This window comes from Anolis sagrei, chromosome 1 (genome assembly GCF_037176765.1).
Source record: "Anolis sagrei isolate rAnoSag1 chromosome 1, rAnoSag1.mat, whole genome shotgun sequence".
NCBI lineage: Eukaryota > Metazoa > Chordata > Lepidosauria > Squamata > Dactyloidae > Anolis > Anolis sagrei.
This window is the reverse complement of record NC_090021.1, coordinates 75,916,847-75,932,959: the sequence shown is the minus strand read 5'-3', so window position 1 is coordinate 75,932,959 and position 16,113 is coordinate 75,916,847. Positions and strand designations below refer to the sequence as shown.

Sequence of the window (16,113 nt, the reverse complement as noted above, 5' to 3'; positions counted from 1 at the left end):
TTCATAATACTATTTTTCTTTCTTGCTACAATACTGTTGATTCTTGGGCAAAGGTTCTCTCCGCTAGGAAATGCCACACAATATAATGATTCAAGAAATGTGTGGAAAGAAAATGCCCATAAATCCTGTACTGCAAGAGTTCGCCCTCCTTAATTCTTCTAATATTTGCTAGCTTTAGTATACTCAGGGATTGAAGTTTTACTTTGTAGTAAGGCTATACTTTTTTGGGCATCTTCTTATTTCCTAAGAAAAGATATATAAAGGACTTGAAAATAATGAAAGCTGAAGCAGCTTTTAACTGAAGCGTTTTTAAATCAAACAATTTAAACTGTGTCTGCTTGTTGTAGTGTTTTAAAACTACTGGCATTAAATGTCATTGCCCTTTCAAATCTGGGGTTTGCTACACAGTGGACAATAATTGCTTGTGCTTCAGAGTTAAGATCATGGTAATTCATGTCTATCACTGTACTCTCAATTTAAGTGTTGACATTCCTTGTCTCTGGTCTCATAGATTTTTCCTGTAATCTGTCTAGATTTTTTAAAAAAAGATACACTCTACTTAATTTCTTAGGTTTTTTGGGGGAGGGGAGTTAATGCTAGAGGGATTTCTTAAATGGTGCCTTGTCATTAGGATTTTGAAACAATTTCTATGCTAATAATGATCAGCCTATTTCTGTCTTTTCTATCACATTCCAAAGAAGCTATTTTAGCCATAATACTTCCTGTAGCTAGTAACATATTGAATGAAGCAGACAGTGAAACTTAATCCAGATTAGACAGAATTGCTCCTGGCCTGTTGAAAGTTATATCTGGAATGGAGGTTCAGTTTGTCCTAGAGGGGATTGCGTTTCCCCTAGAGATGCATGTCTGCAGCTTGGGTGTGCTCCTGGATCAAACTCTAAATCTAGATGTTCAAGTTTTGATTATACCATTTGCACAATTAATTAGTGTGCCCATTCCTGGAGGTGTCAGATCTGGATAGAGTAACCTGTAGTCTGCTTATATCTCATTTGGATGTATCTAGGAGAGCACTTTGGAAACCAAAAACCTTAACTAGTCCAAAATGCTGAAACTATACTGCTGACTAGAATTGGTTATAGGTAGGCCTGTAGTGAGGGGGGGGGGGGGTTAGGGGTTCAACCCCCCCTGAAATGTTTCAATTTTTTTAAAAAGACTGGTTTACTCATGAATTTTAACTGGTTAACCAAATCCCCATGCTAAGTCTATGAGACGCAAAAAATTAAGAGTCCCTCCAGAACTGCAAGCACTATCTCAAACAAATATTGACAATTTATTCACACTGTCATTACTTGCAGCAATAGCCAATGTAGCGAAGCAACCAAGTTGGGGGGGGGGGTGTTGAATGCTCTCATTAAGGAGGCCAGACTTGGTGGAGGTGGTTGACAGGGGCGGAGCTGCAGGCTATTGAAGGCTGCTCTGCCCCTGCTGTGCTCTTTGCTTCAGTGTGAGCTAGGAGGCAGGTTTCAAACCCCCCCCCCGCCCGTGAAATTTTCAACCCCCCCCCCCCTGAAAATTTCAACCCCTCCCGAAATTTTTTTCTGGCTATGGCCCTGGTTATAGGAGACATCTAAATCCCATGTTGCAAAGCTTTAGTTGAGTTTCCAGGCCCAATTCAATTTTATATATGACTCTATTATGATCTTCAGATAAGAGCTTTCTCTTAAATCCATGATCATCCCAGGTATGTTTCATGAAGAGCACAGGAGAAAGGCTTTCTGGTAGATGTCCCAGAAGAAACTAGATTGACTCCTTCTCTGCTCTTTTCACAGTGGCAGGAAAAGACTCTTCTATTTAAATAGGTATTCGGCTGTCAAGTGGCTACTGCAGAAGAATCTTTCAATGGGATTGCTTTATCTTCAAATCATATTTTACATTATTCAAACTGTTTTAATTTGTGTTTTAATTGAATTTTTTATTTACCTTTTTAAAAAAAAAAAAGTTGGACTACTTATTATTCTAATGGTATTTTGTTTAAACCTATGGTATAAGACAGCTTGGGTCCCAGAATGGGAGAAAGGAATAATATGAAATGAAGAAATGAATCAATGAGTGATATTGAAATCAATGAAAATCTCATTAAACTGTGTTGCAATAGTGAAAAGGGAATTTCCTCATCCCCAGGCAGCATGCCTTTAGACAAGCGTTAAATGTTGTTAAAGTAACAATTACAATTAAGAAAGATTATTAACAAGCTTTGTTGTAGTTGTAACAGATACAGTTCAGTACTGAAGACATGCTATGTATGTTGAAACCAGGATGCAAAACGCTTTCTCAGTATATTTATGAGGTTGTGTATCAGTTGTTGACTTCTGAATCCAGTCTGTTAGTTTTGCAACTACTGAAAGAAAAGGCCTGCATCATTACAACTTTCATCTCACGAAAGTTGGCTTTTATTTCTCAGGAACCTATGGCCTCATGCAAGTAAGCCCTATTTTGAATTTCCCCAAGAAAAGTTCAAAGTTCATCCTAAAAATGTTAAAACATCATCAAAAATTAGACCCAAATTGGCTGAAAAACACCATAAAATCACAATAGCTTGAGCAGAGTGGTCTCTCACTATCCTTTTGTCCTATAAGCTTCTCTTTAAATGAGTAATTTGCAGTCACAACACAAGAAAGAGAGAAAAATCACCCAACTTCTGGATTGAATAAGAAATATTCTTGCAGTTTGCTGGGAGGATGTAAGGTCAGAATTTGGCTAATTTTTATGGTTGCTCACCCCTTCTTCAGATACTTGATATAAAAATATTTCCTATATGCTTGTGTTTATGTCCAGAAATATTGGTCAAAAAACCAACCCCAAAATTCCAGATTGACTGTTTCAGGGATTTCTGTTACCTTAACAGAGTCCTGGAAGCTTCCCTTGCAGCGAGTAATAAGATCCAAGCTCCCCTGTGTAGTTGTGGCAGGAAAATATCTGCTGGAATACACAACATCACAAATTGTTCATTCCAAACTCAGGAAGGCTTTATAAATTTAGTTGTGATACACAAAGGCTATTTGCAGCAAGCCACAGCTCGCTCCAAACTCTACAAACTCCAATTAATCCTCCTAACTCCAAGCTAGGTCTCGGCTAGGCCTCAATTTACCATCCAAGATTATCAGAGTATTGAACAAACGTTGTCATGTTGTATCTTCTCTACACATAATACAAGTGAAAAATGTGTATGTGGTAGAGGAGTCCACTTACACAGACAGTCTTCTGCCTCTACAAACAGTCTATAGTTCCAAGTGCCAAGAGGCCTCCAAAGGCAATTCCATAACTGACATTGCAGGTTATAGCGAGCACCATGAACATGTAGCCCAAATGCTGCCAATGTCGTACCCAAACACTATGGCCCGCCACCCAAGGAATGCTTTCATTCAGGGAGAATTTCATCCCAGATTAAATGTGTTTCCTTTACCACAGGCAGGCATCCCAGCGTTCCTTGTGTGGAATGTGCATGATCCCGCCCACTGCCTCTCCCTTAACCCTTTCCTACCCATTCCTATGGCACACAGCAAACACAGAGGAATTGATCAGCAACTAAACAGACTGAAGGGTTTGGGGGACTGACTCAACAAGATGGAAGTTGTAGTACACCCTGCATCAAGACAAAGCACTGTGACCTCCTTTGAAACACCCCAAAACAAACAATGGCTTTTTCAAATAACCTGGGCACCTCTGGGTACCCAAGCTAGTCTCTTATAAAAAAGGAACCTTCCCCTTCTTTGAGTAGAGTAGTGAAAGATTCGTCTAGCCCAGAAGAATCAAAAACAAGCACCGACCCCCCCCCCCTCCTGCTTCCTATGCTATTATGCTGATTCTGTCCTTGTTGAATGCTTGGGTGGAATTTGACAGTGGCCAAGGATGCTGGTCCCCTGAGGCAGCATTGGTGCTTCCACCTCTTAATAGTTTGACTCTTGATTTATTCATGCGTCCTATCACAGCCCATACTTTTGACCCTGAAACCTGACGTATACATGAAATCAGCTTATACGAGAGTATATACAGTATTTGTGCTAGCTCCTGGTTGTGAATAGTTAACATTATTTTGGTAGTGTACTTGATAAACATTTGTCTCTACATTTGATATAGGAAATAGTCTCATTTAACAGTGCTTAGATAATGTGGTTAATGGAGCACAGAAATGTGAAGACCAAGCTGTCACTTTTACTTGATTTAGTAGGGAGATTACTCAAGTGAAGCTTTGGTCAATTTTAATTGGTCTCTCTGTGTGAGTGTTAAACAAATAATGGTAACTGTTAGCAGCACACTTTGATTTCTGAGGCTCTTTTGGTATTTTTGTATTTATAGGGGATAAAAAACTAAAATGTTCAAGACCTTTCCTTCTAGCTTTTAACCAGTGTTTTTATTAAGGTGGTTGCTATCCTGGATTTGCCTCTGCACCTTACAAAATACGATAATCGATATTAAGATACTGTAATATATAGTTCTTCAAATATAATTTATTACTTGTATATCTAAATGATTTTTGGTCCTGTTGAAAATGGAGTATTTACATTCCTGAGATCTCATGTGGCATGAAATTTGCAAAATGTATATCTGCAGTATACTTGAGCTGAGCATTGTGTTACAAGGTAGTGGATTGAGTAGCCAATAGATGTATCAGTCTTTCTTATAATGTAGAAATAGATTCTGTCTCTATGGCATTTCTGCCTTTCTACAATATATACAAATTACCATAGATACTCTTAACCTGTTTTTATTTGAACATCTGATCGTATCCTTGCGTGCTTTTTGGTTGGACTATCCACACTTTAAGTAGTGCAAACATTCTTGTGTGAGATAACCTAGTGACCCTCAGAAAACACAGGGTTAAAAAAATAGCTATGAGTCTCAGTACAATCTACTGTCGAAGGCTTTCATGGCCGGAATCACTGGGTTGTTGTAGATTTTTTTTAGGCTATATAGCAATGTTCTAGAGGCACTCTCTCCTAATTCTCCAAGAGAATGCCTCTAGAACATGGCCATATAGCCCAAAAAAACCTACAAGAACTCAGTCCCAGTACAGTTATGCAGAAATATTCATGAGAAAGTATCTTTCCGCAAGACAGTAGTTAAGATATGGGATGGCATTAAATGTGAAATCAGGCTTAGTTCAATTGTGAAAATAACTTATTTGAAGACAATTTTGAAAGAACATCACTACATCACACTTACTTGTGTGTGTGTGTACTGTAAATTGAAATCCTTTTTAGTACATCTCAGAAAATTTTGAGCTGTCTTGACAGAGCAAATGACCTGGCATTATAGATAGAAAGGACCTTAATGATTGCTTCTAAGTGCGCCAAGCACTATGCATTAATCCACTGAAAATAAGCCAAATGGCAACTTTTTAACCATTTTGAACAGATAACAGAAATGTGATATATTCAGCATTTTTGTGTATGTCAGAAATTCATCTGCAAATGCAACTATTTGCTCCTTCATCCACATTAAAATATCTCTTACAGCCAAGTTAAAATATATGATTATTTAAGGATGTAATATTTGGGGTATATAACATAGAAATTATGTTTATAATTCCATAGTTCTACAATTTGCCATTTAAAGTCAGCCGTCTGTGTGCATGGATTCAGCATTCATAGATTCAGAAACAACTGAATGAATGAACAACAACTTTATTTTTATTCCGCCTTTCTCCCAATATACAATGAGACTTGAGCAGTTACAGATGTTGGTATCCATGAAGGTCCTAGAACAAAACTCCATTGACTACTTAAGGCCCAATGCACTGTATAGATTCTTGGTGAAGGAAAAATAAAGGTCGGATTCTTTAATGCTTTGAGACTTTTCTCACCTCCTTCCTGTGTCCTTATATAAGAGTTACCTGAAAACTGGCCTCAAATGTTTTCCTAGCCCCCCAGAGGCATATTTTTAGGTTACATAGTGGTGGCGAAGTGTGACAATCGGTTGGGAGAATGAACATCCCATTTCTTTTGCAGTTTGCTATTCCATCAGCAGAAGTCCTTTATTGGATACAACCCACAGACTTCGTGTTCCTTTTGCATGCCAAAATATTTTATGCAAGGATTAAATTTCCTGAGTTGGCCATGTTGCATAAAAATGTTTGTGGGAACATGAAAGTCAGTCAAGGTGAAAAGAATTGAAAATATTTAAGGCAAGCTATTCTCTTAAGAGGTGAGTGGGATACAGAAGCCACCACTCATCCTTTAAGAATGGTTAGAACCCCCCAGTAAGTATTTTTACAGCATTGCAATTTGTCCAGTATGGACGACATTAGGGAGAGATTTTTATTCATTGTGAAAAGCTGGTTGTTTACTTCCTGGAGAATCTCCCAAAATTGTGCTGTTAGTTTGTCACACTTGTCATTTTACAACTTGTTTGTAGAATCCCTCTGTGGCACAATGGGTTAAATCCTTGTGTTGGCAGGACTGAAGACCGACAGGTTGGAGGTTTGGATCTGGGGAGAGCACGGATTTCAGCTTCAGCTCCCCAAGCGGGGATGTGAGAGAAGCCTCCCACAAGGATGATAAAACATCAAAACATCAGGGCGTCCCCTGGGCAACGTCCTTGCAGACTGCCAATTCTCACACACCAGAAGTGATTTGCAGTTTCTTAAGTCGCTCCTGAGACACACACACACTCCAAACCAAAATTTTGTTTGTCATTTATTTGGCTTTATTGATTATATTTAATAACTCTTAATATTATCTGTTGTAAGCAGTACAGATATAATTTGTAGAACCTGTGGCACTACATTAAAATACTATATTAAAATATTTGAGGAGCCAACCATGCTGCTGATGGTTTTTCACCATCAAATTGACCTTGGTTTATGGACACTTTGGGAATCAGAGACCTTCATCAGGAACCCTGTTTAGATCTGGCAGACTCAAGATTGTACATTCCTTTCTCAAATCTATCCATACATAATGTGATCTTTCTTTTTTCTTCTTGTTTTTCATCCAACTGAGCATTTCCAGTAAGTCACATTATCTATGATATTTCCAAAGTAGAGTATACTCAGTTCAATCATGTTGACTTCTAGCATGCATTTAGGCTTGATTTGCTCTTGAACCCATTTATTTATCTTTTTGGTGGGTATATTGTATTCTTAAACCTCTCCTTCAGCACTGCACTTCAAAACAACTGTAGAAACAACTGTATCACTTTAGATAATTGATACCTTTTTATTTTTTCCCCTGATATTGCTGTTGTTGTTATTTGCCCCTGCAGAACATTTAATAGGCAGAATGCTTTGGAGGCTGATCTGAAGACAGTGCAGGCCTTGCTCAAAGACCTTGAAAGTTTTTTCAAGTGGTTGCAAGAAGCAGAAGCTACAGTTAATGTCCTTGCAGATGCATCACAACGGGACCCTGCTCTTCAGGACAGCTCTTCTGGAAGGGAACTGAAAAAGCAGATGGAGGTAAGAGCATGGCAAGTTTGTTAATTAAAATATTTGACCCAGCTTTTATTGATTAAAAATGTTCAAGGAAGCATATAAGAAATACATGCAAACAGTAAGATCAAGCCAGTGAGTGGGAGGCAGAAACAAAGAAGCATACAAAAGATGTTCAGGCTAACATGCCAGGAAAATGTACATATTTTAACAGATTGGCAGGTTGAATGCCTACTGGAAAGGAAAGGTGTTCATGTAACATGGAAAGCCATCAAATAATGAAAATGGAATGGATATAGGTAAGGAGTTAAAACTGAGAATTTACCTTAAGGAAACTCTCACAGTGCAAATGTTTTTTTCATCCTTTTTTGCCAAATCAGAATTTAAGAACTGGTAGTTTGGTTTGATGATAGCATTCCATTGTAGCCTATTGGAACTTCCAAGATCACAGTCTAAACATTTCTGTACTTTTCTGTAGGCCTATAGTGCAGTTATACATCTTTGGTTTTCAATTTCTGGTAGTTGAATACTTTAGTTAAAGCATGAAACAATTATTCTACTGTGTTCTGATAGAAGAGAATATTTAATCTGAATCTCTTATAATTATGGAATCCTTTGTTTGTCCCATTTACTCATGCAAACTCTTTGTAGTTAGTTTCATCTTAATCAAATATTTTAATACATTTTCTCCTTGAACAATTTCCCTTCATTGTCTTCTATAATGTAGTCTTTCTCAGCGCACAATACATAAGAAAACCGAATAACGCATAGATTAGCTGTGTGCATGCAGTGCCAGTGACAGGAAAACCCTTTTAATGGTCAGCAAAATGATATTTGCTTTTAGCAATGAAGAGCTTGTTAATAAGAAATATGCAGAACTGGCAATGCTAGCATTCCTTCACCTAGAGTTTACATGTAAAAAGGATCTCTTTAATCTTTCTAATGTGAATTGCAAAGGGATTGGTGAGTTGCCGAAGCCCTCCTTTTTAAAAAAGTGGGGAAAATGCACCTGAAAATGTAATTTGATAGCCACAGCAATAGACTATGAAATTCCCAACGGTGAATTCTCTTCTATCTTACCAGAATGAGCAGTTATCTGTCATGTGCTGCTTGTGGGCTTTCCATTGGTAACTGGTTTCTCCATTGTGTGAACAGAATACTGGACTAGATATGTCATGGTCTTCTCTAATATGGCTCTTCTTATGCTCCAATTTCTTCACATGAGCTGTCTTTTCACTCCTTCAATTGGCTGTGGAGACATATTGGAATTATCTACAGTATTTGGTGGATACCAAAATCCTTGGATACTCAAACCTCATTATATAAAATGACCTAGTATAATGGTGTCCCTTATATCAAATTACAAAATCAAGGCTTGCATTAAGGGGCAATATTTTAGGGAGATATTTAAATCCCTAGTTGCAGAATCTGTGGCTATAAAGTGCTGACTTTGCCTCAGTTGCCTCTTTTTTCTTATCCCTTTTAAAACAAACTCTTTTATAAGGTAATTTAAACAAACAGCTAAAACATGTGCTTGTTTCAAACAATACAACTTTTTGAAAGGTTTGTGGCAGTGTCCTTATTCTCAGAGTTGGTTCTATATGAAACACTGGATTCTCTGGTTCCACTTGCAGGCTGTGTGTTTCAGAATATTCCGTGACATTGAAGCAGTTCTGTAGTGTGTCTGTTAAACTGTACACAAAACACCTTGAATCTGCATAAAATCTTGAACTGCCCTTTTGACCAGAAAGAAGAAAGTACAGATGTTATCGTTTACTGAAAAGTTATCAAAATATTACAGTTGCTTTTGCTAGGAAAACAAAGTTTAATAGACCGATATATCTTCCCCACAACAAATAACATTTTGTGCTTTGTGTTGTTTCTTCAAGCTTTCATATTTGGGGGGCAATAGTCCAATATTTACTAAACTCTGCTGGAGAGATGCAGTTGGAAATCACATAACTGAGGAGAGCTTATATTTAACAAACCTTTGGTACCAGCTCCTGTACTTTTCTTCTTGTAGCAGAGGGAGTGTGCAGCCCCAAGGCCTGTGATCACCTCTGTCCCCAGGAGTAAATGGTCCTTTGAACAGGCATTTAAACAAAATAACTTTTCTTTTGAAGTAGCAAGGCAATTACTATGTTCTTGTATTTGCTTCATTTTTTAATGTTACAATTACAGAGAAAGTATTTGCATTCCATACTGTGCAAAGGGAATGAATAAACAAAGCACAGTCTCTTGTGGTATTATGTGATTTTATTCCTGTATTGATGAAATTTTGCTGATTACTGAAGTTTGCCAAGTAGAGTCAACCAACCACATTTGCTGGAGTTAGGGGGCAGGACCCCTGCAAGCTTTTTAAAAGAAACCACAAATTATTTACCAAAGAGATTAAGTCTCTAGCAATCTTTGGGTCCTCCAATACTACAGTTTGGTCAAGTTCTGCCAGAAATAGAATAATACTGGGGAGACCTACAAATGTCTAGGCAGTGGTTCTCAACCTTTGGGTCCCCAAATGTTTTGACCTTCAACTCCCAGAAATCCTAACAACTGGTAAACTGACTGGGATTTCTAGGAGTTGTAGGCAAAAACACACGGCGACCCACAGGTTGAGAATCACTGGTTTAGAGAAGTGTTCACTCTAGGAATCTCTAGGTCCTCTGGCACATTTTTACAGTGAAAATTGGTCATCGAGTCACACTGGAGGACCCAGAAATTCCTAGAGTTAACGCATTAATCAAACTCTGGAATAATCAAATCCATAGAAGTGTAACCCAAGTGCCAACTGTCCCTCTTTTCCCAAATATTTCACAGCAGAGACATCAGTAACAAACTAATGTGAATTTCAGAATTATAATGTAGAATATGAAATATATTTTCCTCAAATTAAATATGTATTCCAGTGAATCCTACTAAATTTTGAAAAACAATGTCATGAAACCTGTTATTTTTATTCTCATTTTATTTTTAATAATGAATTATTGTAGCCTCTTCCTGTATATTGTCACTTATATCTAGTAGTGACTATTTTCTTCTGAATTACTGTAGTTGTAATTATTTCTTGGATATATACCATCAATATTTTAGGAGTAATAATTTGTAAATTACCAGAATAATTTTATCTAGATCTGGCTTTAGTTTATTCATTATCCAGTTATGCATACAAAAAGAAAGAAAACAACTAATTGTGTATTCTGCCCTAACTCGGCCTTATGACAAATAATAGGAGGACTTGACTGATTATATTCTTAAAACTTTTTTGTTATCTTCCAAAAGAAAAATCAACTTTAGGGTCTTTTTCTCTTCTGTTGCCCAGAACAAAGCTAACGTAGCATGTATGTCCTTCAAAACATACTCTGGCATTAACAATTTGTGATTTTCCTCAATGCTTTCCTTATATCCCTTTGAAAGGCACATTTAATTTTCAGTTTTTCAAATGATACGCTTATTAAGCAGAAAATATTAATCAGGTTAATGTTTTCCTTACAACTCTCTTTTCTGACTATTATTTCAATTTGTATCATACATTGGTATTTTTGGAATTTCCCTCAGTGCTTTGTGCCATGAAGTATGTGTCATGGCACTGGAGAACATGCATACATGCACATTTTTGCAGGCTAAAAAGTACATGAGCACAGACCGCAACATCTTTGAAGAAAAAGAGGAAAAATTGTGGTATTTTCAGGATCTTCAGAGTGTGCAAATATGTTTCAGTGTACTGGTTTCTCATTTCTCTGAGTACTTGGGAATTACATTTTTAAAATCTCTACTGCTATGCTAGCAATTATCCTTAGGGTTAGTGTTGACCTGATTTCTTATACATGCCATACGGTTAAGGAATAATGAAAATGAGGGAAAGGTGTCCAGTTGAATGTGAATATGTGTTATATTAGAAGCAACTTTTTATTTTTTTAAAAAATGAGCATTTGAGTATTGCTGGGGAAAAAAATAAAGCACTGCCTAGGTGGATGGTGTTCAGATGTCTGATGGTTTGGTCAAACTAATTTTAAACTGGCATTTTATTGAAAGTTTTTATGTTAAACCAGATATGAGCATCAAGGGTGAATGACATCAAGAAAGATGAGAATTTGGAAAACTGTGATAGGATAGATTTGTAGGAAAGCTGGGGATGGTAAAATGAAGTTCAACATTCATGTACTAATGATATGGAAGTAGTATTAATCATTAATAACGGAAGTATTTTGAGCTGTCCAAAAAAAGCTTATGGCCATGTGATGGCAAAAACGTTCTATTTTAAGTAGGCCTGAGAAGCAGTAAGCAGTATTAGTTCCAAGCACTTGGAAAATGTGAAGGGAATATAGAGAAGTAATCTTTGGAGGGTGTATGATACCAAAAATCACATTAGGATTGCTCAAGAGTTCATAAGCTCATTCCCATGGATAGTTGAGTCAAGCAGCCACATTAAAAAGAAAGAAGCATAAGCTGCCTACCAGTTTCTGAGAGATATAATACTGAAGTTGCATCCCATGCAATAATCATATATGCATGCCTAATGTATAATCTAAATAGTTAAATGGAAGAAATTGAATAGTTGTGTGTAGTGTGTGCGCTTTGTAATGAATGCTGAAAAGTACAAGTCAACAAGAGAAACATCATTTCACTTGATAATCACCATGAAATTTATCTGAACCCATTATATACACTGGATATTAGAAATTAATAGGTCCAATATTAGAAATTAATTGGAATATTAATTTAAATAATGGACTGAGGAAAATAAGACTTTTGATTCTTTAAAAAATCCCTTTTCAGATATTATGTTTGAGCATAACACAGAATTATAGTACAAACAGTCCTTGGGATCTTGAATTTTCAGCTTCCTCTTTTCAGTTAGGCAAGGAAGCTAGTAACATTGATTTCTGGTATTCAACAAATTTGTATTTTGTGTTTACTGGTACACTTTGAAAAACTGTGGTCAGTCTTTGCTAGGAGAATGAGGGAATGTCATGCCATTTGCTTCTCATCATTGCTCTTATCCCCAAAACTACTGTTATGGGTCTACATGAAATACACTCAGTTAAAAATAGAAGCTAAAGCTTCCACTTCCTCTTTTAGGCAACAAGATTTACTTCTTTAGGCAACAAGGAGTTTAATGTTGCATGCATTTCCAATTCTGCCAAAATTTATTTTCTTACTAAATTTTTCTTCCCCTTCCAAAGCAGAAGGAAGGTTAATGTGGGCCAAGTGAAAATCTGTGGTGGCGAGTGTCATTTATTCAATGGGTAGGCAGCACAGTTGTATTATTCTGAGTTAATTTTTTAAAAAAATCTCCACATGTATGCGTGCTTATTTTTATATTTTCCTCTTTGGTTCATGTCTTCTTGTTTTAATGGCGTCTGCAATCTAGCCGTAGTGGCCCACTTTCTTTTTCTTACAATTGGCCCAATAATTGGTTGATGTTTTGGGTTTTGTAATCAATTTATTTTATTTTTAAAAAAAATATTTTTATTGATTTTATTTTACATACACATTGATAAAAACAAGGAATGAATGTGAGGGAAGGTTACAAAGGAAGGTTATGGTGGGGGGAAGGGAGTTGGGGGGGGAGGGGAAGGGATCACATGTGGGAAGAAGGGAATGCTGGTTGGGGGGGGGGACGAGGGTGGGGATCGGATACTTCCAGGTTTATCCAGAGTGGTACAAACATTTTTGATTTAACATATTAAGTTTAACTTTCACATATTGTTCCCATCTGTTGTATTTGAAATAAATATTGAGTTTTATGTTGCGCCTTGTGGCTAGTTTCCTTAAAGGTAATAAAAATGTCAGTATAGTTAATTGCATAGGGTGTTTACTCCCTTATTTTTCTTTTACTTTCATCTTTTTCTTGGATTGTTTTTTATATCTCTATTGTGTACATCCCATTGTTTTCCTCCTTTATGAATTTTAATACTGATTTCCGTTGGTTTTCTGAGGTTTTCTGTAATTTTGGGAGATTCTCTGAGTTAAAATATCCATATTTATTATGAGTCCAGTGTTCCAATGTTGGTACTTCTTTATTTTTCCACAATCTTGCTAGGACCATCCTAGCAGCTGTTGTTAAGTAAAAAAATTATTTTATCTTCATTCTTTTCCAGTTTAAGGTTATGGAGTCCTAATAATAGGGTTTCTGGTCTTAGTTCAGATTTTATCTCTAAGATTTTTTTCAATTGATTTATGAATTTGTATCCAGTATTTTTTTATCCCTTTGCATTCCCACCACATGTGTAGAAATGTGCCCTTCTCTCTTTCGCATTTCCAACATTGATTTTTTTTTTGTTCTTATTAATTTTGGCAAGGATTTCGGGTGTTAAATACCACCTATAGAAGATCTTGTACCAATTCTCCTTTAGATCTGTAGCGTATGTATACTTAATTTTGTTTTTCCAGATTTTTTCCCAGTCAGTTAGTGATATTGAATGACCTGAATCTCTTGCCCAGCTTATCATGTTGGTCTTAACTTGCTCTGTTTCTGTGGCCCAGGTTAGTAGCTGGTTGTATATTTTTCTTATGAGTTTTGTGTCTGTTGTTAATATATTGTCCCAGAAGGATGTCTTTGTTTCAAAGCCAATTGTTTCATCGATCTTGAAGTTTTCTCTGATCTGGTGGTAATGGAACCATGAGATAGAGGAGTCTGCTTGGTAATCAATTTATTTTAAATTGGTTCAATTTTATGGATCATTTAATTACATTCCAACAATAATGTGTTTGTGCTTTGTTTTAATTTTTGTAAGCTAACAAGCAATCAGTGTTAGGGGAAAGGAACGGTGATGATGATGGCATCTGTGTTTATCCCCTGAGATGTAATTTATTATTTGGCCAGTGTCCCATGTGTGAATAAGGAATTTGCCCGTGGTTTGCCTGCTCTGTGGTTTGTAGTCTGTGATCCTGGCATAGGTGTTGCAGGTTGTGTCTTGCAGCAAATCCTGTAGTATTTCTAATCCTTGTGGAAGTTATTGTGTCTTATTGTTGAAAAACTGGAGAAACAGGCTTTTGGTGTTGACTTATGCAATACAATGCAGCAAACAAAACTTGAGCTGGAAAAAATGGATTCTACTCTAAACAATCATACTGTAGTTATATGTGTCTGCCTACAAGAGGCAAATTACACAGCAGCTGCCTCCAGAACCCCTTACTGAGCATGTGTTAACAGCAAAACAGACAGAGGAGAGCAGATAATAATAATAATAATAATAATAATAATAATAATAATAATTTATTTGTATCCCGCTTTTCTCCCTAAATGGGACTCAAAGCAGCTCACAACATTCTAAAAGCAATACAAATCGAGCATACATGTAACAAAAACCTGTAAAACCAGTTTACAATAAGGCATAAATAAACATATTTAAAAACATTCATCAAATGCAGTTGTTGTGGAAAACACATCAATACAGATCGTAAACTTAGCACAACTCACTGAAAGTTACCCTTCCTGTCATTCCAGACTAAGTATCTTCATTAAAAGCTTGTGTGAACAGGAAGGTCTTTAGCTACTTTTAAAAAAATGTCAGGGAGGAGGCTGTTTTAACCTCCTTGGGGAGGGAGTTCCAAAAGTTTGGAGCGATCACCAAGAAGGCGCTCCTACTCGTTACCACCAACTGCATTTGTGATGGTGGCAACAATGAGAGAAGGGTTTTAATGGTTTATATGGTTTATATAGTATTAGGTTGAATGTTTTTAATTGTACTTTATGAATATATGACATCAAATTCTGCCAATTTCTGTAAGCCGCCTTGAGTCACTGTAAGGCTGAGAAAGGCGGGCTACAAATGCTGTAAATAATAAATAAATAAATAAGGGCCTTGCTGGAAGATCTTAACATTCAGGCGGGTTGGTATGAGCAGATGCTATTAGATAAGTAGGACCTGAACCATTTAATGTCAAAATGAGCATCTTGAATTGGGCATGGAAACATATTGGCAACCAGTGCAGGTGCTTTAACAAGGAGGAAGAGTACGCTCCCTGGGTCTAGCATCAGTCAATAAGCTTGCTTCACCATCTACCCAGTGTATAAATCAGAATAGATTTCAGCATCATAATGGAAATCATAAAAAAATGGAGGCTAGTGAAAGGGAAAACACTTATATCCCTAAATGGATTTTGTAAGAATATTTTTTTTACTTAATGCAAGCTTACTGCTCTAATTGTTTTATTCCAAATTAGTATATTGTTAATTTTGGATAAAGTGTTGCAGAAATATGTTGACATGCTCTTCTTTTTTGTGGTGCATGAATCTATCTCTATAGTTTTCATATTCTGCCAGAGGGTTGTGTTGATATGAGAGTGATACAGACATTCTAAAATATTTAGCCTCCCCGCATACTCATGGAGAAGATTAAGTTATTTATGCTTTACTTTGGTGATTCTTGGGCTCCAAATATTTGTTAGAACAAATCCTGAAATGAATATCTACATTTATAATAGAATCTTATTGCTTACCTCCCTGTCAAAAATCAGAATAACTCCCTCTGACCAGCTGAGATTTTTGAGGTGCTGACTATCTTTGGTTTCGTCTGAGGTCCTTCCCTTATAATATTCTTACCCTTGTGGTCTCTACATTCCTACAGTGCAGAATAATGTGATATGGAATCATGGCAGGTGGGAAAACAAGTCATTTCTTTAGTTGTTGAGATGAAGTGTTGGTGACCTAAAAGTGCTGCCCCTTGCTCACCATGTACTCTTTTTATGGTTGAACTTCACATTACCTCCCTCTCATGCCTACT

At 36.7% G+C, this 16,113-nt stretch overlaps 1 protein-coding gene across 1 annotated transcript in view; it reads left to right on the top strand.

The window, feature by feature from the left end:
* Window positions 1-16,113, top strand: part of UTRN (utrophin) — a 406,557-nt gene that overhangs the window by 177,643 nt on the left and 212,801 nt on the right. Inside the window, exon 52 of the mRNA XM_060753499.2 lies at window positions 7,225-7,414. Coding sequence (XP_060609482.2) covers window positions 7,225-7,414 — 190 coding nt within the window. The remainder of the gene's footprint in view (window positions 1-7,224; window positions 7,415-16,113) is intronic.